The 25571-nt window shown below is 43.2% G+C and overlaps 1 protein-coding gene across 6 annotated transcripts in view; it reads left to right on the plus strand.

Annotated features, from left to right (window-relative positions):
- Positions 1 to 3877, plus strand: part of GLB1 (galactosidase beta 1) — a 66358-nt gene extending 62481 nt beyond the window's left edge. For all 6 annotated transcript variants that reach the window (XM_037890203.2, XM_027832838.3, XM_037890205.2 and 3 more), the window contains exon 16: positions 997 to 3877. In XM_037890203.2, the coding sequence (XP_037746131.1) occupies positions 997 to 1257 (261 nt within the window). In that variant the 3' untranslated portion in view covers positions 1258 to 3877. The remainder of the gene's footprint in view (positions 1 to 996) is intronic.
- The last annotated feature ends 21694 nt before the right edge of the window (positions 3878 to 25571 follow it).

Raw genomic sequence — 25571 nt, forward strand, 5'->3', positions numbered from 1 at the left:
ATCTCACGTTACCAGACGCGGTCTGGGTCTTTCAACTTTAACAAGAGTATTATTTTTTCTCCTAAGTCTTGGTGGTCACTAGAACCTGTCTTTAACCAAACAACAACAAAACCCACCGGAAACACAGTTTAACAGTCTAACTAAAAGTTTAACTTCACAGTTGCTCAGGTTTCTCTTTTGTGATGTTATTTGTCAAGTTCTCCTGTTGCCATAGAGACTTTGAGGGTAGGAAACGTCTGAATTTCTGATATCCAAAACAAGCTGCAAATAAATAGTTTTTTTGCACAAAAACTCTCAGACCTTTGTTCACTGCCCTTTTTCAACAAGTCCCCTCCCCCCTCCTTTACCAGTTACCTTTAAGCAAGTATAATTTTGTTTTCAGGTTTGTTTTAACCTGAAACTTAAAGCAAATTCAGGGCTGGGAGAGGGGAGGACATTATGTAGCTCCCTCTTGAAATAAAACCAAAGGGAAGATTTTCCAGAAACTCCTGACGACTAAAACGTTGAGCTTCACAGAGCTCTGCAGAGAATGGCTTCAGGTGAGACACAAACTCAACAGCCAGAAATTCTGTTGCTCCCAAATGTCTCCAGTTAAACTTGCCAAGAGTCACTTTTTCAAGCTTCCCAAGAAGTATTGGCTGGTCTGGGACACAGTTGTTCTCTGTCTCCTTGGTCTTTTATGCATACTGCTAATTTATTTTCTTGGCTTGCAAGTCTTCGTTTTTTAGTAAAGGTAAATTTTCTTTGAACATCTCATTTTTAAATGTTGATGCTGTTTTTAATTAATAAAGGAACTATGATTGTTTTGCCTGTTTTTAAAGTACGTTTTTATCAGGATTTAAATCTCAGCATATTTTATCCTGATCAAAATATAGTGTTTCATTGTATGAAAGATGAAGGCTCAATTCCTGTCCACAGGATAGTAGAGGTTAAATAAGCTATTAATTTAATAATTTTTATTTGACTTAAAAATTTTTTTTGTTTCTCTTTTGGCAGGGACAAATTTGGATCAATGGCTTTAACCTTGGTCGTTACTGGCCAGTCCGTGGTCCTCAAGTGACCCTATTTGTTCCAAGCAACATCCTAGTTTCATCGTCACCAAACAATATCACAGTGTTGGAATTGGAGCGGTCTCCTTGTGGCATTCAGAAATGTGCCATAGAATTTGTAGACAAACCTGATATCAATGCAACACTGCAGTATGAAAGCAACACCCGGAAGCTGTTCACTAAAGATTTATGGCTGGACCCTCTATGATTATTTAGGAATGTGTCCCCTTACCTTCTCCTGTTTTGCTTCCCCACACTCTCAAATCCTACATTCTTCGGGGGGAAAATCAGTGTTAAAAATCGATAAGTATGTTTAACTGTGGAAATTTTTTCAAAGCACTGAAAGAATAGCTGTTTGGTAACAGGAGATACTAAATACAGGGTCTCCTTTAAAAGTGAAGATTCTAGAGTAAGTTGTTGTGCATGAGACTTGACTTAGATGGAAGATAATATTTAACATCAAAGTCTTAGTAAACAGATAGCGTTGGGAACTATGACAGCATGAAAAGGAACCTCTTAAACTAGTCATTTTACCATCTTCTGTGAACATAGAGAAATTTACCTTGCTAAGAACTGAGTGGCCCCACTACCATGCTTATAAACATTTAATGTCCACAAACAAGTATCCAGAGGGTTTGTGTGTGCTAAGTACCATTTGGATTTGACTTGTTTCCCTCCAGGCTTAAATACCTGGTTAGTGTAGCTACTGTTTCAGTCTGCAGTAGCTTACTGCCAGCATGATCAGTCCTCTCCCCCCCCCCCCCCCCCCACCTTTAGAAACCTTCCCAGTGACCTTTAGAATTCTCCCAGAATCTGCTGCTTCTGGGACCTGTGACAGGAATTGTGGGGTAGATACCTAGAGTGCATTGCAACTGAAATGGTGAAACAGCACTGATGTGGATGTTAGTGAGTGGCTTCTGGTCACAGGTCTGCCTCAGTTTCCCCTTGGGCTAACTCACTGACTCCCCTGCAGGTCCCCCAGCTCCAAGTACTGGCATGATTTAGCTGTTTGGCTAAGTGACAAAGTCCACTCCTTTTGGAATTAACAAAACAAATCCACAAACAGGGTTTTTGAACCAGTTATTGTCTTACCTGACTTTAGCATTCAAAAATCATGATATTGGTGTAATCATGAGACTTTAAGAAAAAACTACTTTTTCTCCCCATTTTGGCTTCAGGTTTTTGACCTTTGAGGTACACTTGAGTCACGTTCTCAAGCTTTTCTCTGCCACCATGGGGGTTAGATATCTTTTAATGAAACCTGAGCTTCATGTAATAGTCTCCAGGAGCGGAGGCTCTTAGAAAAATACCCAATAACATAAGAATTGTGATAAAATCACAAGAGTTGGGACTCGCTGGGGCTCAGTAGTCCCCTCCCTGGAACTGGTAGTCCTTCTCCTGGAGGCACTGTGGAGCTGAAGAGGAATTTCCACGCTACCTCTAGGCGTTCTCTCTACTCTGGGTTCTAGTTAGGTGACCGTTCGACAAGCAGAGAAAGTCCACTTACATGCCTTGTTTCATCTCCCTGGGCCCCTCTCTCTATGTCTTTCCTACTGTCCTTTCCTGGACTTGCTCTCACTGTCTCTCTCTTTCTCGGTCTCCTCCTTGGGCCCACGAGGCGTGGTGACCCCCTCCCAGGTTCTCTCCCAAAGCCTGGTCTCTGCAGGTCCCAGCTGGTTTGTCAGTCAGCCTTCTGCAGTTTTTTCTAGATTGGCTTAGCCTCTAGACAGCCTTTTCCTGCTCCTGTCTCCACCCATGACTGTCCCCATACTATCAGCCCCAGATTGTTTGTTATGCTGTTGTAGTTGGTCACCTGACCCACCTCCTTAATGCCTGGGGTAGTGACGCCTGCTTTTAAAGAGGCTACTTGGCTCTGGTACAGTGGACATTAGGAGCTGGTTGGCAAATTATGACCTTTGTCTTGTCAGAAAAATTGACAAAAACAAAATTAACTTTTCTTTGTAAACCCCCAAACTAATTTTTTTTTTTTTACATAAACCTGAAAATGTTGACAAAAACAGGGGCGGGGGAAATCCACATAGTCAAAAAGGCATTTTCTTTCCAAAAAATGTGTCGACAGAACATTTTTAAGCGGTTTTAATGGGCATGAAGCAAAACTGCAATGGTTCAGAACACAAGTAAACATGGCTAGTGTGAACTCAATAAACTGTTTATGCTTAAACCAGGGCAAGCTGGTCAATAAAAATAGGTTCCGTTCTCCAGGGCGCGCACAGCTTATAGGCCTCTTTCTGGTATCCTTTACCCTGGTTTCATGTCCGTGTAACACTGCTGACTTTAAGGGAGTTGCTTCTAACTTACAGTAGTGCAAGGGAGATCAGATCAGGGCCCAAGTGTGTCATTGCTGTCCGGATGGAACATCCATGGTGCTGTGATGAGACACACTGTCACAATGAAACCGATGACTGACTGGAAATGTAAAAAAAGAAATTTTTAAATAGGCCTGAAACGTGATCGTGTTTTCCATCGTCTGATGCCACAGAAGATGAAGATTTTGCGTCCAATAGTTTTCGCTCTTCCTCTGGGAACATATTACAAATCACTTGTTGGGGTCTTCCATTCTCTTCCAGTTAATTACTAATCATGATGTAAGCCCCTGATTTTTGTTTGCAATCATGCAGAATCTTTTCTTGTTGCTGTCAATGAAAGCTGGCTTTCTATAGCAGTCTATGTCTCTACTTATTGCTCCCCTTTGGTTTTAATTCAGTCTTGCAAACTCTGTGTGAAAGGAGGAGCCCTAAAGAACAAAGGATTGAGATAGTGACATTAAAATGTTTTAATAAACTATCAACTTGCTTCCTTTGAATTTATCCAAAGTGAGTAAAGTCTCTTTCTTTAAAGAGGGAGTCTTCCCTCAACTGTAGGCATGCTGAGAGCAGAGAGAAAGCAGAAAGAAGATGAGGACATGATGACTTGTGTAATCTGCACAATTTATGAATTCTGGTTCATCTGATGAACTTGCTGTATCATTGAATCCCTCAGTGTATCTGGAATCAGCCATATGGTGTTGGACTGTGTCACATATTCCCTGGACCAGGGACAATGGAGAGCTGTTAAATCTTGATGAGATGGTCACATAGGTAAATCCAATTTTCTCCAGCCTCGCTGCATGGGGACTAGGGTTTGGAACAGTGGAATTTTCCCACAAGCAGAACAAAGAGATCAGGTGTTAACACTGGATCTTAAAAAAACAGAAATTAAGGGTAGGTCTACACAGCAAAGAAACCCCACTGCAGCAAGTCTCAGAGCTCAGGTCAGTGGTCTTGGGCTCCTGCTGCAGGGCTAAATATAGCAGTGCAGCCGTTCACACTTGGGCTGGAGCCTTTTAGAGCACTGAAAGAATAGAACAGCTATTCTTTCAGTGCTCTGAAACCTGATGAGGGGAGTCAGTTGATCCAGGCTCTGAGACTTGCTACAGTGGTGGGGTCTTTTGCTATGTAGAAGTACCCCGAGCAACTTGGATGGAGAGACTCGCAGAGACAAGGAAGCTTGGGCAGGAGCAGAGGGGCATGCTTTCATGGCAGAGGGGTCCTCCTGAACTGCAGGACTATCCGAGAAAGAGGGAACCCGACTGCAGCGGACTCCATAATTGAGAGAAGAAGCCATGTGCAGGAGGAGGGATCCTGGATTCCTTGGACTCCGACCTAAAACCAAAGAATGCTCAAGCAGGGAGGAAACTGAGACAGGGAAATGCATATAGCTGTACTGTTGTGTCTAGATTTGTCTATTTCTTGCACTAGCTAAAGTAAAGAGCAATTGTATTTTGAAAGTCTTACAAAGCATATGTGTCTGTCTGCTTCCACTACCATGTGTCCTAGAAGAGGTGGAGTGTAAATGCAGAGTACCCACAAGGTTGGAAATGGTTTGCTTACCCTATTGGGGAATCTGGGGGTCAGCAGTGGTCCTGGAGACCTAAGGCAACAGGGTTGCAGGATCCCGTTTCTTTGAAGGGGAAATAGGCAAGAGAGTCTGGTCCTCGGAATCATGCCAGAGAGACCAAGAAAAGATATAGTGCTATAGCCTACTCAGTCGAAGGGAAGCAAGGAGCACCCAAGCACAGCAGCCTGGTGAATGTGCAGCTGGGGGAACTCTGTCAGGGCTGTGGCAGGGCCCTTAGAGTAGTGTGGGAGGAACTAGGTTTAGTATATCTAAATATAAGGTGCTCAAGGAACATTTTTGATTAATAGCTGCATTTATAAGATTTGTCTAAAGCAAAGCAGAACAATCGGACTGGGCTGCGGAGGTCCAGGAATGATTGCTGTGTCAGGAGAATCATAGAATATCAGGGTTGGAAGGGACCTCAGGAGGTCATCTAGTCAAACCCCCTGCTCAAAGCAGGACCAATCCCCAACTAAATTATCCCAGCCAAGGTTTTGTCAAACCTGACCTTAAAAGCCTCTAAGGAAGGAGATTCCACCACCTCCCTAGGTAACCCATTCCAGTGCTTCACAACCCTCCTAGTGAAAAAGTTTTTCCTAATATCCAACCGAAACCTCCCCCACTGCAACTTGAGACCTGTTCTGTCATCTGCTATCACTGAGAACAGTCTAGATCCATCCTCTTTGGAACCCCCTTTCAGTTAGTTGAAATGCAACTATATGCCCTCTCACCTAGTGGTGATGGCTACCGATTTCAGTTACTGTCTTCTAGTCAGTGGCTCTGTCCTGTCCCTGCCCAGAGATGCATGTGAAGAGAGAGCAGGAACGGAATGATGCCTCTCCTAGTGAAGGTCCTCTAGTCCTCAGTGTTCTAGTTTTGTAACAGTCCTTTTCCCTTCACTAGCAGTTGACCTTCCTCCAGATACTCTGGCTGTTGTTGCTTTCAAAGTTCAGAAGGCTCCAGATAAGATGGGCTGGATAGAGAGTCCCTGAAGTTAACATATAAGGGGTTAATCCCTTTATGTGCAGTCCTTCATATGCAAAATACAATGGTTTAGGGACTGTTTCACATGTTGGCCCCTGGAGTATTTAATTTTGGGGATACAGTGTTCCCAGTGTTTTTTGTGGCACCTGTGTCTGTACAGGTCTTGGAACACGTACTCTGAGTTAAAGAAATGGTTAAGTGTTATTAATACATCAGAGCCACATTTTGAGAGTACGGAATGGAACAGAATGAGTTTCACACCGGTTGTGGGTTTTGTGGGTACAAGTGTTCACAGAATTGCACTTCCATTTAAGTATATTTTCATAGCGATTCAGCACTTTAACTATATGACAGCCATATGGCAAATCATTCCCAGCCATGAAAGAAAATATGTGCTGGGACATAAATGTTGGGAGGCTAACGGTGAATAATTCCAACACATAGCTCTTGTAACGGTTGCCACTGGAGATACTGTTAAATCTCTCAGATTATTTGGCTTCATTTTATATGCTGTGTGCAAAGCATAATATAATACCTATTACCTTGTGCCTTTACTCAACATGTGGCCTCACACAGGCATTGCCCCAATGACCTTACAATCTAATATTGACAGATACAAACAAGGATTAGGTGTAAGGGAGGGTATGATGTTTTACATGTAGGAAATAGATATAATTTCAGCTCTTTACCTGCCCCACTCATTGCTGTTTTCAGTGTGGACTGTGATTTGTTGTTAAAGAAGGGAACTGTAAAGTGGGGGCCCTGGGTTCTATTTCTGCTTCTCTTGCATGTAACACTATTAGGAGACATCAGATGGTGCTGTTACAGAGAGTAGTACAAGTTTTATTAATCTGAACATACAGAATTTAGACCATGATGAAATGCCTATTGTCAGATGTGGTACAGTTTTCCTTTCTAGTGATATGCTCAGAACAGATTTTAGGAGCTGCTTTAATGTCTCTAAGTCAGAATCACTTTCTTAACCTATATGCAGAAAGTATACTTATGTCCACATACATAACTGAAACATTACAGTCCTCAAAAATTACATCACTGGCTTGCTATGTGACCTAGTCCAAGTCCTTGTAGCCTCTCTCTGCCTTGTGTTACCCTTCTGTAATACAGGGATACCTACCTAACTCCTCATAGTGGTGTTGCGATGTTTACTTAATGTGTCTTAAAGCTTTGTGCAACCTTTGGATTAAATGGTGGTTGTTCAAATATGTCTCTGTGTGCTCCACTTCAGGTGCACGTGTGCCCCATACAACTTCGATCAGAGATTTTTGCTAGCAGTGTCCTTTGAGCCCGCACATGTGCCCTACACAGTCTTGTGTCCCACTCTTAGGCTGTGTGGCAAACCGCTCTGTCCCTTTACAACTGCCGTGGCTTGAGATGGAGCTTTAGTGTGTCTGCTTTGAACCTGCCTCAGCTAAAAGTTTTTTTTCTCCTGGTTGTCGTTTAGTTTTAATTAGCTAAATTGAGACAATCCATTTTATTCCTCTCCCCTCCCTCCGGTAGTCTTGCCTTCATTGGAAGGGCATACTCAGCTCACTGGGGTTGAAATGCTACCTCACTTGCTGGAAGCTATCCCGATTAGTGACACCCACCCCAAGTGCATTCGCTGCCTTAGAGAGTCACACATTCCTCAGAAGTGTAATTTATGTCTGGCCCTTAAATCCAAAGCAAGGAAAAACTGGGAGATTAAGTTGAAGCTACTAATGATGGAGCGCTCCCTTAAGCTCACTTCAGAGCCAGGTGAGGAGAACCGCCCTGAACACTGGTCTCTGGGCAGATCCAATATCTCTGTGACCTTGGCTCACCTCTCCCCAGTAAGGGAAAGACTCAAGAGACCTCATAAGAAGAGGAGCTCTGACTCACTTCCTAAGGAACCTCCTCCTAAAAGACCGCTTACAAGCTTAAAACATCTCACCTTGAACATCCACCAAGACCCACTCGATCACCATACTCCCATCTATCTCTGGTACTGCCTGATTCACCACCCTTTTCGTCTGGGGCTCCTCCACTGGACAACACGTCTAGGGGACAATGATAGAGAGCTCCTTTTGGTCTCTTCTGTCTCAGTGCAGGGCTCTCCTACCTGTCCATACAGGAAGCCACTCTTTGATACCTGCAGAGGGAAACAATACTTTTGGAAAAGACATCATAGGTAGAGGGACTAGCCTTAGATGCCATCTTCTCTCCCATATGGCCCCCCACAATGGCCATACTGGGACCCTGGGTGGCATACAGACAACAAGTTTCCAAGGCTCCAAGTCTTGCCCACCAAGAAAAGAGAGAGATACACAATCCCCCTTCACCCCAGCCCATTCCTCTGAGGATGAGTTATTTGAGGAGCAGGAATCCAGGGCAGATAAAGAGGCTACCACTCCAACCTCTATATCCTTGTCATCTCCATATGAGGTGGTTATGCCTCCACCACTGTTTGTGGCCGATGATTTCCAGCAATTTCAGGTCCACATAAAACAGGTGGCAAATGTTCTGCAGATACTACTTGAAGAGTCAAAGAATCACAACATAAATTGCTGTACATTCTACAGCCGGCAACACGCCCCAGAGTTGTTTTACCTATCAATGAGGTGTTTTTGGATCCAGCAAAGCCAGTTTTTGGCAGACCCCAGCAACAATACCGCCAAGTTATAAACACACAGATAAAAATATTATGTCCCCACCTAGGACTCCAAATTTTTATTCTCTCACAGCTCCCTCTTCCCCCGACACCAATTCTTTGGTGGTGGATGAATAAGGGAAGCAACCCACACCAAGGTGACCCTCTGTGAGAAAGACCAGGAGCACTTGAACCTTTTTGGATGGAAGTCCTACTCATCTGCAACCCTATAGTTTCAGAGTGAAGAACAAGGAGATCATGAAAAATGTAATTACACAAGTTAGACAAAATTTACTGCTTTTATTGAGCACCTTCCAGTGATGCAAAGAGAACAATTTCAGGCCATCATTGCTTAGGGACAGTTACTGGGCTGGACATCCCTTCAAGCAGCCCTAGATGCAGCAGACACTTTAGCATATTCCATCTCTATGGCAACTGCAGTTATGCACAGGGTGTCCTTGTTGTACCAATAAAATAAAAACCAGCAGGATCTTATTAAAGGGAAAAAGGCAAAATACCACATTTATTGTGAATACAGAAAGAATCATAGTAAGCAGTTAGTTACAGCTGTAACATTCCATTCAATCTCATCTTTATTCACACATTCATTCATACACACACACACACACACACACACAGGTTCTGCAAGGTTGTTATCATAGTAAGCAGTTAGTTATAGCTATAACATTCCATTCAATCTCATATTTATTCACACATTCATTCACACACACACACACACACACACACACACACACACACACACACAGGTTCTGCAAAGTTGTTATCATAGTTACCAGCCTTAGAGTTGCTCATGCCAAGCCACTGGCCAGGTGGCCTGGACATGAGGAGGGAGCAGGGCCTTGTCAGATGCTCATCTGATGCTCCTGGAAGTTGGTTTGCAGAATCAGACCCCAAAGTTCTGACTTTTTAGAGTCTATTTTTATAGGAATTTCTTCCTATGCCAGTCTATGGGAATTGCTGCATCATGCTGTTGCTGAATCAATCAGCAGATAGCACATTCCTGACGGCTCCAAGATGTTATCTTGTTCTTTGGTTCTCCCATTCTTGAGGCTGTTGGGTGGATTCCAGTCTGCCCTCCGGGGGTCCTCTGGTTATTTCCACTTGACGCCTTCTTCAGCCGATGGACACTGGATTCTTAGGCTGGCACCTCCCTGATCATTCAGTTATTATCCACACCAAGCATCCATCCACATACATCCTCTATCTCTATTTTAATCACAATTGTTAATACAACAAAAGGGCGGGGAGTCTCTGGGTGCTGTTTCTATTGTTAGAGTATTGCTTTGAGTCTCTGTGAATTGCTTTGAGAACAGACTCTGTCTTAGAATGTACTAACACAACTAGCAGCTTGCAAGTTTCACACACAGAGGGAGAGAAACAGTACCAAAAACCAAGAGACCTCTTAATTAGTAATACCCTGGAATTTAAACTATGGGGAATCAAACTCATTTGTGGTTTTAATACAGAACTTCTTTAATATGATCCAACATAATCCCCCTTTTGACACTAAGATTTATAATCGTCAGTGTCACTTTCTATGTAGCCTATTCAAGAGAAGGTACTGTGAGGCAATTTGAGTTTGTGATTCCAATTCATGCCACATACACGATCCTAGTGATGTATCTTTACTACAAGGTTCTGGGGCAACAGGCAAGGTGAGGCACACCCACTTTTGAGGAGTCCATTCGGTACAACCTCTAGTGTCCAATAGCTTCCCTCCCTTCCCAGCCCACTGGCTCGAGGTCCAGGGTAGCCAGAAGGATCCCATGTGTAATATGGGTAGTGGGCTAACCTTCAATACCTTTGCCTCCAGGGATTGTTGATGTGCAATTTTGACAACAATTTCTCCCATTAACAAGTCTGGTTTTACAATACTGGAAACATATTGCATCCATTCATATTGATAAGTGTCAAACAATGATCTCTTTCTTTTTTAACAAATGCATCAAACCCTTAATATTTCCCAATATGACCCAGAACATTTTGTGTTCCAAAGTAGCTAGTGCAAGTATCTGCATTTCAGTGCATCCCATAGCTATGGCTGTGTAGTTTCCTATTTCTAATTTTTTTTTCTTATGGATAAGCCATGTGATAGTATTAAGCCATTACCAAAGATTCCATCGGCCTTTTAGGTTACCCAGACCAATTTGGACCAAGTCTACATTGGCATGTACTTGTTTTTGTATCAGGCTGTCCTGTAGTTGGGACAGAAAGCTTAATTTATTTTTAAGTTCCTGCAGGTCTTCAGTATTTTTTTTTTTTTAAACACACAACAGTGCTAGCAACAAGACAAAACACAAGACAAAACATAGAACACAAAACACAATTTCTGTTGTGACAGTAGATTCATGGTATTGGGTTCTTTTCAGCTGGCAGCAGCTTTTCCTGATTTTCTGAAAGACAAAAAGAACATGTTTCTACCCCTTTTGGGGTGGCAGATTATTGCTTAAAATATTTCTTTTACAAATACCCTTGCTGATTGCAGGCAAAACAGAGGAATTGCCCCCACATTTTCCTGTTTTTGTTCTATAGGCAGGCCAGGTTTCAATGGCTTTTATCTTTTAAGGGTTACGGGGAAATTATCCCACTGTTTAGTCATTAAATCCCTGAGTTTTCCTTCTTATACAGCAGACCAAGTTTATAATGTTTTTCCTGCTGTGTTAAGCTTTAAGTTTTATTTACAGGTAATAACTGAGAAGCATCATTACCATACGACGTAAAAGGGTTTTTCCAAAAATCATACACACTATTCATTGTTACAGGGATACTTATTATCATCAAATCCATTAAAATTATCTTGTTATCCCATGCCTTTTATTTAGACAGTTTGTTTGCTGGCCAGGTATGTCCTTTATCTGCAGCTTCTTTGTGCTGCTAGTTCTTTCCTTCCTTTATCATTTAGGTAATTTGCATTTTCACAGAAGCTTCCTGCTTTTGGATTTAAAGCCATCAGCAGCTCAGAGACTCTATCTTAAAAGGGACACAATCAACTTTCACCAGAGTTTTGATTACTTTTAACTTCTGCTTCCAAAACACACAGCAATCTGAAAAAGAAAACCCAACCTATTGTGGCTCCCTTTGGAGCCCTAATAGCATTTTAATTAAGTAGCATGGTATTTTTGCATTTCTTTTGCCCCTTCTACAATATACCCTGCACATGTTCTGGGGCAAATGCACATTCCTTCCATAGTTTAACTTCTATAACATTATCCAAATCCATTTTTACATAAGGTGTCACTATTTCTTTTTTTTGCTTACAGAGTTTTCATGTACCTTTATCAAAGTGACAGTCTGATTACTCAGAGCCATTTTAAGACTCAGTGTTTCTAACATTGCTTCTCCTTGTTTTGTGCACCTCACCCCTGCTGTTGCTTCAGAGAGGCACTGTCTTTTTTTTTTTTAATTTTTTTTTTTTTTACTACAACTCTCATCTGCTATTTTGTTACAAAAACAAACAAACAAAAAACAAACAAACAAAAAGAATCCAGAATTTTTTTTTTTTATATTCTCCTGATTTTGACTGCCCTGCTGCAGCCACAACTTAAAAACATTTTAAATTTTGTAAAGCATTGAGTTACCTTTTAAGGGTTAAATGCCAAATCCCAAAGCCAAATAACACTAATTACCTGTGTCTAGCAAAAAGGTCTGTCAGTTTTGCAACTTTGAATTAAAGAGTCAAATGGATTTTTAGTGGCATTATTTAAAACAAAAACAAAACCAACTGGTCCTTAGAACTTTACATATTTACACACACACAGACAGATACATACACATTTTCTTTTCCTTAACATCCCTTCCACACTGCTCTGTTTTTTACATCTTACATTCCCTTTATACATTTGAGGCAGTTAAGTTCCAATAGAATCCTCTTATGTTCTTTTAGCAAATTTGACTAAATTGTTCAGTCAAATGATTTTAATCAGATAGTTTATTTTTGCTTGGCTAATTTACAGACATTCCTTTGGAAAAGGGCCCATTTTTCTTTCAGAATGGCTGCAAAGAAACCAAGAATGCTCTTTCTCTAACACTTTTCCTTTTTAACATTTTCACAAAGTTTAGCTGCTTAATTCCCTCCAGCCTCTGCAGAGTTAACTTTTTTTTTTTTTTTTTTTTTCTCTCTTTTCTCTTTGTAATTATGCCTGGGGGTGCCGTACATACGACCTTCTCCCCCTTTACCTGCCTCCCTCCAGCCTCTGCAGAGTTAACTTTTTCACTCTTTTTGTATTCCTGGAGTGCCTCTTTCACTATTTTCAGCTGGCTTTGGGTATTTGTAGCCAGCACCTTCCAATTGTCTGCTCCCTTTTCCATTTGTGCCTTTTCCTCTTTACATGAAGACAAGCTGAGGGAAGAATCCTTACATGCCTCCCACAACAACCAAATTGCTGCTGCATCTCTTTTGGCAGCACTAGAAGGTTTGTATATGAGGATATACTGAGCCAATCTATCCTCTAGGTCCGAAATAGTGCAGACATCAGCTAGGGCTTGTTTAGTCCAAGGACTGTGGCCAAATTTTTGAAGGATTTGTTTAAAAGGTGTAATTTCTTTAACAAAAGGTGAGGTTGGAGTTCCTTCTGACTCCATTCCTCCCTCTGGTACTGGCTTACCCTGTTTTCTTTTAAACATCTTAACATGGATATTTCAATCTCTTTGTCACTGATGGTATTACTTAGCAAGTGACACAGCCTAGATTCTGAAATCATAGCTTAATCTATGCGTTTTTCTCCTGCTACCTTCCCGGAGGCCAGCAGGTTCCCTGCTACCTTCCCGGAGGCCAGCAGGTCCGGTTAACCTATTTCTCCCTGCTACCTTCTCGGAGGCCAGCAGGTCTGGTTAACCTATTTCTTCCCTGCTACCTTCTCGGAGGCCAGCAGGTCCCCTGCTACCTTCTCGGAGGCCAGCAGGTCTGGTTTAATCTGTTTTCCCTGCTACCTTCTCGGAGGCCAGCAGGTCCCCTGCTACCTTCTCAGAGGCCAGCAGGTCTAGTTTAATCTGTTCTTCCCTGCTACCTTCTCGGAGGCCAGCAGGTCCCCTGCTACCTTCTCGGAGGCCAGCAGGTCTGGTTTAATCTGTTTTCCCTGCTACCTTCTCGGAGGCCAGCAGGTCCCCTGCTACCTTCTCGGAGGCCAGCAGGTCTGGTTTAATCTGTTTTCCCTGCTACCTTCTCGGAGGCCAGCAGGTCCCCTGCTACCTTCTCGGAGGCCAGCAGGTCTGGTTAACCTAATAGAAATGCCTAGCTCACTAGAGCTGGCGGTGTGCACACCAATATTTACAATAACTGAGGTTTTTTACCAATATTCCCCCTTTCGCAATTCTCCACCAAAATGTTGTACCAATAAAATAAAAACCAGCAGGATCTTATTAAAGGGAAAAAGGCAAAATACCACATTTATTGTGAATACAGAAAGAATCATAGTAAGCAGTTAGTTACAGCTGTAACATTCCATTCAATCTCATCTTTATTCACACATTCATTCATACACACACACACACACACACACACAGGTTCTGCAAGGTTGTTATCATAGTAAGCAGTTAGTTATAGCTATAACATTCCATTCAATCTCATATTTATTCACACATTCATTCACACACACACACACACACACACACACACACACACACACACACACACACACACACACACACACACACACACACAGGTTCTGCAAAGTTGTTATCATAGTTACCAGCCTTAGAGTTGCTCATGCCAAGCCACTGGCCAGGTGGCCTGGACATGAGGAGGGAGCAGGGCCTTGTCAGATGCTCATCTGATGCTCCTGGAAGTTGGTTTGCAGAATCAGACCCCAAAGTTCTGACTTTTTAGAGTCTATTTTTATAGGAATTTCTTCCTATGCCAGTCTATGGGAATTGCTGCATCATGCTGTTGCTGAATCAATCAGCAGATAGCACATTCCTGACGGCTCCAAGATGTTATCTTGTTCTTTGGTTCTCCCATTCTTGAGGCTGTTGGGTGGATTCCAGTCTGCCCTCCGGGGGTCCTCTGGTTATTTCCACTTGACGCCTTCTTCAGCCGATGGACACTGGATTCTTAGGCTGGCACCTCCCTGATCATTCAGTTATTATCCACACCAAGCATCCATCCACATACATCCTCTATCTCTATTTTAATCACAATTGTTAATACAACAAAAGGGCGGGGAGTCTCTGGGTGCTGTTTCTATTGTTAGAGTATTGCTTTGAGTCTCTGTGAATTGCTTTGAGAACAGACTCTGTCTTAGAATGTACTAACACAACTAGCAGCTTGCAAGTTTCACACACAGAGGGAGAGAAACAGTACCAAAAACCAAGAGACCTCTTAATTAGTAATACCCTGGAATTTAAACTATGGGGAATCAAACTCATTTGTGGTTTTAATACAGAACTTCTTTAATATGATCCAACATCCTGGCTCCAACTGTCCGGCTTTCCCAGAGAGGTCCAGAGCACTGTAGAGGACCCTTTGATGGTCTGAAGTTGTCTTAAGAGGCAACAGATATGGCCCTGCATGCTTTGAAAGACTCCATGGTCACATTATGATATCTGGGAATTTACACCCCTGTGAACAAAAGAAAATTCCTGTCTGGTTCAATTCTCTGAGTTCCAAAGACCCACTGAACCCCCCAGAAAGAAACATAGATTCCAGAGAGAGAGAATCGCTCATCCACCTGGCCCAAATACTCAGCTGGCATCAAAACATCAGTTTTGATGAGTTGCTCAAGGATTTGAATCTTCCCCATTCTTTATCTGAGATCTGCAGAGCTGTTACACCATCTTCAATACATACCTTCTCCAAGCACTGTGTCTTGGTCCATGCCTCTAGATCTGATGTGGCAGTTGGCAGTGTGGTTTTGTCTTCAGTTCCGGACCCAATTCTGAAGCTTACTCCTCCCTGAGGAGATACTGCTTTGGAGTTATCTGAAGTGGAGCACCCAGAGTGACACTGTGACCCCTAAGTATACCTATATTCACACCCTCCACACTATTGTATTAATCTTTGCACCAAATTTGCCTAGCGTGGTGTCATTTGAAAACTAATAACATCTTGGTCAATAATATGTAATGAAATGTAAGTAGCAACGTTATATGTAAAGTTATGAACTCCCCTGTATGATGATACTAGCACATGTTCAAAACCAGATAGCTTTGCCTAGGTAAAGATGTGAAACAAGTCTATCCTAAACAAAGGAATGTAGGTTTGCCCTAATTTGCATAAAACTAGCAAGGGGAGGAGATGGCAAGAAACAGAAACAATTTGCATGTTAGCAAACACCAGTGGGGCGGGGGGGGGGGGGGAGGAGGTGAGGAACAGCATGGAGCTTCCTTCAACATCAGACTCCATGTCACCTTTTGCACAGCTTGAATAAACTTTACTTTGAGGGGTAACCTTCAGAAGAATCCATTTCAAAGGTTCACTGGGCTATAAAACAAAGGGGCACAGAACCCCAAGTTCTCTCTTTCACCTAGGAAGACAAAGGAACCAGCGCTTTGGACTTCTGGAGGAGATCCTGACCGAGAGGGTAGTCAGCCATCTGGCTGGGGTACTGTGAGTGAGAAAAGTAATCTTGAACAAAGCCTGTACCTTGCTAAATTAAGTTTTAGACTCTTAGATGTGTGTTTTCATTTTTATATGCTTGTAACCATTTCTAACTTTATCTTTTATACTTGAACTTGCTTAAAATCCTTTCTTCTTTTGTTAATAAACTTGTTTTACTTTTAATCTAAACCAGCCATGCTGTGTTTGAATTAAAGTGAATGTTAATTCTAGTTAATGTGGCAAGATGTTGGGTTTTGTCTTTTTAAGGTAACAAATGGACCTTATTATTCCTCTGAATATTGCAAGAGAGAAGTGAATATTGCAGAGCACATGGGTTTGGGACAGTTAGGGACTGGGGGTGTGTTGGGGTCACCTGCTAACATTAACCAAGTCTGATAAAGACAAGTGTGTGTCTGTGATGACTACTGGCAGGTTGTTGGATTCAAAGTGGTTGAATCAGAGCTATACAGCTACAGAACACAGAGTGTATGCTGGCTGTGTGTGTGTCCCAGCCTGGGAGCCACAAGTAGCAGAAGCATTTTGGGGCATCCAGGGTTATAGTACAAGAGGTGACACAACCTATCACTGGGCTGAATTGCATCCCAAAGTGTTACTACGCGAAGAAGAAGATAAGGTTTCTCACCCTGAGCAGTAACTGTGGTTCTTCCAGATATGTCCCCCTATGGTGTTACCCACACACTCTAGGACACCCCACCTTTACCTTTCCATGGGCTCAAGGCATAACCCCATTGATTTAGGCACCCCAATTTACCTTTCCTTTCATGGGCTCCAGCTGAAAGGAACCCACCCTTACCTGTCCTGGGCTCAGGGCATACTCTTCTGCATGATCTTTCACCAGTGAAAGAACCTTACACGTTAATATCTTTATTCTCTGTTTATTAACAGTTACCAAAACAGAATGCACATGCTAAGCATACAATGCTCACCACTCCCAATAAGGCAGGTGAACTTTTCCTGACACCCCATCGGGATCAGGTTTTCTGGGGACTCCAGCTTCTGCACAGTGTAATTGGCAGGGTGTTATCATAGAATCATAGAACTGGAAGGGACCTCGAGAGCTCATCTAGTCCAGTCCCATGCACTCATGGCAGGACTAAGTATTATCTAGACCATTCCTGACAGATATTTGTCTAACCTGCTCTTAAAAATCTCCAATGATGGAGATTCCACAACCTCCCTAGGCAACTTATTCCAGTGCTTAATCACCGTGACAGTTAGGACGTTTTTCCTAATGTCCAACCTAAACGTCCCTTGCTGCAATTTAAGCCCATTGCTTCTTGTCCTATCCTCTGAAGTTAAGAACAATTCTTCTCCCTCCTCCTTGTAACAATCTTTTATGTACTTGAAAACTGTTATCATGTCCCCTCTCAGTCCTTTTTCCAGACTAAACAAACCCAATTTTTTTCAATCTTCTCTCATAGGTCACGTTTTCTAGACCATTAATCATTTTTGTTGCTCTTATGTGGACTTTCTCCAATTTCTCCACATCTTTCCTGAAATGTGGCACCCAGAACTGGACACACTACTCCAGTTGAGGCCTAATCAGTGTGGACTAGAGCGGAAGAATTACTTCTCATGTCTTCCTTACAACACTCCTGCTAATACATCCCAGAATGATGTTTGCTTTTTTTGCAACACTGTATTACAGTGTTGATTCATATTTAGCTTGTGGTCCACTATATAACCCCCAGACCCTTTTCTGCAGTACTCCTTCCTAGGCAATCATTTCCCATTTTGTATGTGTGCAACTGATTGTTCCTTCCTAAGTGGAGTACTTTGCATTTGTCCTTATTGAATTTCATCCTATTTACTTCACATCATTTGTCCAGATCATTTTGAATTTTAATCCTGTCCTCCAAAGCACTTGCAACCCCTCCCAGCTTGGTATCATCCGCAAACTTTGAGCAAACTCTCTATGCCATTATCTAAATCATTGATGAAGATATTGAACAGAACTGGACCCAGAACTGATCCCTGCGGGACCCCACTCATTATGCCCTTCCAGCATGACAGTGAACCACTGAAAACTACGCTCTGGGAACAGTTTTCCAACCAGTTATGCACCCACCTTATAGTAGCTCCATCTAGGTTGCATTTCCCTAGTTTGTTTATGAGAAGGTCATGCGAGACCGTATCAAAAGCTTTACTAAAGTCAAGATATACCATGTCTACTTCTTCCCCCCTATCCACAAGACTTGTTACCCTGTCAAAGAAAGCTATCAGGTTAGTTTGACACGATTTGTTCTTGACAAATCCATGCTGACTGTTACTTATCACCTTATTATCTTCTAGATGTTTGCAAATTGATTGCTTAATTATTTGCTCCATTATTTTCCCGGGTACAGAAGTTAAGCTGACTGGTCTGTAATTCCCCGGGTTGTCCTTATTTCCCTTTTTATAGATTGGCATTATAGTTACCCTTTTCCAGTCTTCTGGAATCTCTCCCGTCTTCCATGGCTTTTCAAAGATAATTGCTAATGGCTCAGATCTCCTCATTCAGCTCTTTGAGTACTCTAGGATGCATTTCATAAGGCCCTGGTGACTTGAAGACTTGTCTATGTAATTTTTAACTTGTTCTTTTCCTATTTTAGCCTCTGATCCTACCTCATTTTCGCTGGAATTCACTATGTTAGATGTCCAATCACCACCAACTTTCTTGGTGAAAACGAAAACAAAGAAGTCATTAAGCACATTTCCACATTTTCCTCTATTATTCCCCCCCACACCCTCCATTGAGTAATGAGCCTACCCTGTCCTTGGTCTTCCTCTTGCTTCTAATATATTTGTTTTCTTATTACCCTTTATGTCTCTTTCTAGTCTGATCTCGTTTTGTGCCTTGGCCTTTCTAATTTTGTCCCTACATACTTGTGTTTATTTCTTTATATTTATCCTCTGTCATTTGACCTAGTTTCCACTTTTTGATTTTTAGATAATTGAAGATCTCCTGGTTAAGCCAGGGTGGTCTCTTGCCATACTTCCTATCTTTCCTACGCAGTGGGATAGTTTGCTCTTGTGCCCTTACTAACGTCTCCCTGAAAAACTGCCAACTGTCTTCAGTTGTTTTTCCCCTTAGACTTGCTTCCCATGGGATCTTACCTACCAACTCCCTGAGTTTACTAAAGTCTGCCTCCATTGTCTTTATTTTGCTGTTCTCCCCCCTACCATTTCTTAGAATCATGAACTCTATCATTTCATGATCACATTCACCCAAGTTGCCTTCCACTTTCAAAGTCTCAACCAATTCCTCCTATTCGTAAAAATCACATCTAGAACAGTCTCTCCCCTAGTACCTTTCTCCACCTTCTGAAATAAAAAATCGTCTCCAATACATTCCAAGAGCTTGTTGGATAATCTGTGTTCTGCTGTGTTATTTTCCCAACAGATGTCTGAGTAGTTGAAGACCCCCATCACCACCAAGTCTTGTGCTTTGGATGATTTTGTTAGTTGTTTAAAAAAAACCTCATCCACCTCTTCTTCCTGGTTAGGTGGTCTGTAGGAGACCCTACCATGACATCACCCTTGTTTTTTACCCCTTTTATCCTTACCCAGAGACTTTCAACAAGTCTGTCTCCTATTTCCATCTCAACCTCAGTCCAAGTGTGTACATTTTTAATATATAAGGCGACACCTCCTCCCTTTTTTCTCTGCCTGTCCTTCCTGAGCAAGCTGTACCCTTCTATATCGATATTCCAGTTGTGCATATTATCCCACCAAGTCTCTGTGATACCAACTATGTCACAGTTGTGTTTATTTACTAGCATTTTGAGTTCTTCCTGCTTATTCCCCATACTTCTTGCATATACAGACATCTAAGATACAGATTTGATTTCCCCCCAAGTTTTCCATGTTCTTAACTTACCTGTGGTCTTTGGTCACCTGCCCCCTTCAAATCTAGTTTAAAGCCCTCCTCACTAGGTTAGCCAGTCTGTATCCAAATATGCTCTTCCGCTTCCTCGCTAGGTGGACCCCATCTCTGCTTAGCAGTCCTTCTTCCTGGAACAGCATGCCATGGTCAAGGAAGCCGAATCCCTCCTAGCAACACCATCTTCGCTGCCAGGCATTCACCTCCAGGATTTATCTGTCTCTGTCTCTTCCTGGGCCCCTACCCTTGACTGGAAGGATCGAAGAGAACACCACCTGCACTCCCAAATCCTTCACCCTGATTCCCAGAGTCCCATGGTCATTTCTGATCTGCTGAGGGTCATACCTCGCAGTATCATTAGTGCCCACATGGATGAGTAGCATGGGGTAGTAATCAGAGGGCTGGATGATCCTCGACAATCCCTCCATAATGTCTCAGATATGGGCCCCTGGCAGGCAGCATACCTCTGGGGAGCATCCGTCCCCCTCAGAAGAGAGTCACCAACCACTACTACCCTATGTTACCTCCTGGGAGTGGTGGCTGTGATCCTCCCAACCTTGGGGATACATGTCTTCTCCTCCTCCACCTTTGGGGTAATTTCTCATCGCTGGTTGTCAGAGCAGCATATTTATTTTCCATCACCATCGTGGTTGGGTTGGGAGTAGGGGTCGAACATTGCCTGCTGCCAGAAGTAACCAGTAGCCGGTATCCTTCCTGTGACAGAGCCATATCCTCCTGCCCCGGTGGTGTGACAGCAATCCTCTGTAGCTGGATAGCTTCCTCATCCTTGGATGTCTCCATGTGAGGAATTCCTCATGGGCATGGATGCTCCTCAACCTAGCCACCTCCTCCTGTAGCTCTCCCACCTGCTTCCGGAGAGATTCCCCCAGCAGGCACCTTTCATGCTGGATGGTCCGTGTCCCCCTTCCTCCCCAGCCCCCGGCTTTCTGAGAGTGGGAAATGCAGGCCACAGTCTCTGCAAATCCACACCAGGATCTGGGTAGAGGTATCCATGGTTAGGTTGTCTGTCTGGATGCAGGTGGAGGAGACAGGAGCAGCGTTGGCACTGGTGATGCGGCCCTTCCTAACCATAGCGATTATATTACAACTCCCTCCTACAAACTCCCTCTCAAACTCCCCTGTTGGCGGTCCCTTGTTGGCTAGCTCCCTTTGGTTGCTTAGCCTCTGGCTTTTAAGGCCTTCTCTCCTAGGTCAGCCCTACTCCCTCGTTAATCACACAGGGGTAGGGTGATTGTGAGGCTGATCAAAGATGATCAAGGATGATCCAGGGAACAAAGGCTCAAACAGTCCCCAGACACACAATCCCAACTGACCCAGTAACTGAAATAACCTAAAAGAGAGAGAAAAACAAACAGCCAAGCAAACTCGCTCACTCCAAAGTTAGTACTTTCGCCTTGTTCGTGCAGCAGGGGGATCTCCTTCTCCCCCTCTCAATCACGCCTGTTTGCGGTCCCCTGTTCGCCCTGTTGAGGTCTGGCCGCTCAGAACTAGGGGCTGTGTCTTGGAGTAGGTTCCAAAGAACTTCCTTTTGGACCTTCCTTTGTGGGACTTTGCAGTAGAGATGAAAGTAATGGCTGTTTGCCTTATGTAGGCTTGGTGCGGGGCACGAGGCTGGGTAGGGCACATCTGCTGGCTAAAGGGACACTGCTAGCAAAGAACTACAGTTACTGCACAGATGAGTAACCTTTTCTTCAAGGTTCTTCACACATGTAGGCCCACAACTTTAACCTTTTAAAAACCGTGAGACTTGGCCAGGGGTGACAGAAACTCCCTTAAAGGTGGGGGAGCCACTAGCGCCTGAAACGTGGCCCTGCCCTCGCACTGTCCCTTCTCTCTGAGGCCCTGCCTCTGCCCCATCTCTTCCCCCAAGACCCTGCCCCCCGCTCACTCCTCTTCGCCTCTTTCCCCCTGTCGCTCAGCCTTTTGGCCGGTAAAAAGTGGTGGAGCCATGGCCCCCTGGTCCCCTGTGTTCCGGTGCCCCTGAGCTTGTCAGTAATCACTGCAGTCCAGACAGATGGCAGCTTGGATACTTAGAGAATGGCTGTCACCAAAACAATAATCTTTGTCAATTAAAAGCTCCAAGCCACATGATGTCAGTATTGCCAAAACTGGTCATATGGAAAGCTGAACACACACATTTTCCTTCACCCAGTAGTTTTTGTGCATAGAGAAGTCCATGTGAAAAGGGGATAGCTCACTTTGTTATAATGAGATCACCAGCTAGAATATTGGAAACATCATATTTTAATGTTTTACTCATGTCAAAACCATAAGTGTCAGAGGTAAGTCAAGTATCAGGGGGTAGCCGTGTTAGTCTGTATCCACAAAAACAATGAGGCGTCCAGTGGCACCTTAAAGACTGACAGACGTATTTGGGCATAAGCTTTTGTGGTTAAAAAAACACTTCTTCAGCTGCATGGAGTGAAAATTACAGATGCAGGCATTTATATAATGACCCCCCATGTGTCATTATATAATGCCTGCATCTGTAATTTTCACTCCATGCATCTGAAAAAGCTTATGCCCAAATAAAAGAGGTAAGTCAGCAATTCTCAGTTATATATCATGTGAACATTCTGCTTTTTATCCTTTGGAGCCCAGTCCAGACAGAGCTATCTCTGTTTAAATCTGAGTATATGATCCAAATTTTGAGCCAACAGACTGCGTATAGTGCTGATGGAAGCTAATCAGATGCTCTGTGGGTGACTTGTGCTTGCACTGGGCACAGTTCTCTTTACCCACAAGAACGGATATTGCACTTGAAAGTAGTATTTGTTTGTTTTGGTCCTGTGGCTTCATAATCACACTTCACCCTCTCCTCTCCATCACTGCTTACAAATACTACAACAGACCATTTCTTCTGAAGAAAAAAAAAAATACCAGGCCAAAAATGGTACTGAAGCCTTGATTCATGCGCTCTCACTTTCTCCTTTACTGGTGTATGGTGATGTATAACTTCCTCCTTTACTAGTGACTTAGTGTATGTCTACATGTATTGATGTTGAACTGCAAACTCAATTTTGTTTTGTGAGCACCATTTTGGTTGTGGGACTGTCCTGGGCCTTCTCTGATGTCTTTTTGCCTCCATCTTGGACTGGAATTCCACGAGGTGTTGAGAGAGGGTGAATAATGCAGTGTATTCAAGGTCACTAACGATGAATGACTTTGCCCTGGCAATACGACTATGCTAAAGAGGATGGCCAAGCTGCAAGAATCCAGTTTTTCTTGTCTGGACTTTAAGTGGGTGGTAATCAAGCAATGAATTACCTGATAGTAGCTTTGGGGCTCACCAGGGGGTCCAAGATAGAGGGGCCTGGAAGTTATAAAAGGACATGGCTTGCTCTTAGTAGGTATCTCTTACCAACCAGAAAAAAGGAGGCAAGACTAGGCAGGAGGAGAAGAGAGACCTGGGACTCTGAAAAGACTGACCTAATCTGAAAGGGCTCTTAGAGTGGTGAGGACACTAAAGGGAAGAGTTTTATGTACATTTGTTTATTTTTGCCTGCATCTGTAAGGCTCTCATGCTTTATCTCACTAAAGTGTGTGTTTAGAAATCCGTTTCCAGAATCTCTGTTACTTGCTTTCATTGTCACACAGTCCCCAAAGAGGGAAACAGTAACCGAGTGGGTCCACAGCTTTGGTGGAATTCAGGGAGCATGCCCCAGCTACTAGGGAGGTTTGGGAGAGCTGGCACTAGTTGCAGGACCCAGGCAATTTGACCACATGGTTCCCACGGCCAACAACTCTGTCAGATACAGGGTCTGCACCTGGAATGTGTGCCTAGAGGTCCAGAGCCTAAACTCTGCCCAGCCTCAGTACGTCCCTCGGCCCGCGCCGCTTCCAGCAGCTCCCATTGGCCTGGAGCAGCGAACCGCGGCCACTGGGAGCCGCGATTGGCTGAACCTGCAGACGCAGCAGGTAAACAAACCAGCCCGGCCCGCCAGGGGCTTTCCCTGCACAAGCGGCGGAACAAGTTTGGGAACCACTGCTCTATGTATTTCTATTAAGTACCCTTACAGTCATTGTAATAGTTCTTAGTCCTGTACTGTACCATATGTTTTTACTCAACATCTTGTCAGATCTCCTACCTTCCTAGTAAATCTAGCTGAGAATTCACAGTGGTTCCTGAGGAACTGAGCAAAGAGAGGGTCTGAGATGCCAAGTAAGATGCCGAGCAAAGGGATTAAATTAGTGAAAGAATCAATTGCCAGTGGTCTCTTCTTCCCATTTCTCTTTAGAGAAGCTGATTCTTCCCATTGCTTTTGGGAATGAAAAAACTGATTTGGGAAAAATGAAACTCTTTTGTAATGTTTTTCAGACCTACAAACTGAAACTGAAGCTATGCCTACCCATACCCTATCCGTTTGTATTTGGTTGGCTAAAGATCTCTTTGATCCTTTCTCCCTCACTCCTTGCATGCCTGTGGACCCTTCTTTCACCCTCAACTCAACTCTCAGATCCTAATATGCATCCTCACAACTCCCCTTACCCCTGGAGATCTCATGGTAAAGTCCAGCTTTTGTTAGCTAGTTGCTGGTCTCTGGATCTACTTTGGGGTATACAAACTCAGCATGCAAAAAATTCACTCCCTAAGCCTAGTAAAAAGAGTAACCAAGCTATAGTGCTTTGCAATGGGTTTTTCAAAGGTGTATGGAATCTCTAAGTGGAAAGTGTTGAACAGAGGTGGGAATAGTGAAGGTGGGGAATATGTTTATTGCAGGATTATCAGGGGCAGGAATGTAAAGTCGGAACAGCTGTGAGGCATTTCTTGATTAGGAGGAAAACTAAGTGGTTTTAGTTTATTCAGCACTCTTCATGCCATGCCTCAGCTTTCTGGACATGGGATCACTGAGCTTAAACAACAATTCTCTGCTTATTTTCTTCTCTGCATGGAAAATTTGGAGCTAGATACTATGGGACGCTTCCCTCATGGTAGCCTGAATCAAGTTAGCAAATCATGTGCTCTTGTGGACATCAGGAGGAAAATTCATATATACATTTTTTGGCCATCTACATTTTTATGTAGCACTCACCTGAATTTTAACTCTGGACACTATTTTCCTTTATACCAGGAAAGTCTGCCATTGGATCATTGGTTCAGAGAGCTGGAGAATTGTCCTACCCTCAACAGCCTGTAGGTGGCCACTGCAGACTTTCTAGCTTTTTTTTTTAAAATGGCCTTTCAGTTTTAGGATGTGGTTTGTAGTTCTCATGAATATGCAAGTCTGACAGCAATGGGTATAGCCAAGCATTTGAACCCAGAGCTCAAGTCATGCAAGGTTAGTGCTACTTTCTGCACTATTTAGCTCTACTGGTGAAAGTTATTCCAGGGGTTTCTGCTGCAACAATCCCTTCCTATGATACTATTCTTGCACTTTTGATCCACAGCCCTATGCACTTTAAATATGAAGGACAAGGTTGTATAAACCATTTAATTAAAGCCATATTTGGACACCTGAATAAATGGCCTGATGTTGTAAGTTATTGAGGTCAATATAATTGTCTGGCATCTGTTGGGGCAGCCACTTGTTTAGTGCCTAACTTTTCCCATCCAAG

Source organism: Chelonia mydas, chromosome 2 (assembly GCF_015237465.2).
Source record: "Chelonia mydas isolate rCheMyd1 chromosome 2, rCheMyd1.pri.v2, whole genome shotgun sequence".
Lineage (NCBI taxonomy): Eukaryota > Metazoa > Chordata > Testudines > Cheloniidae > Chelonia > Chelonia mydas.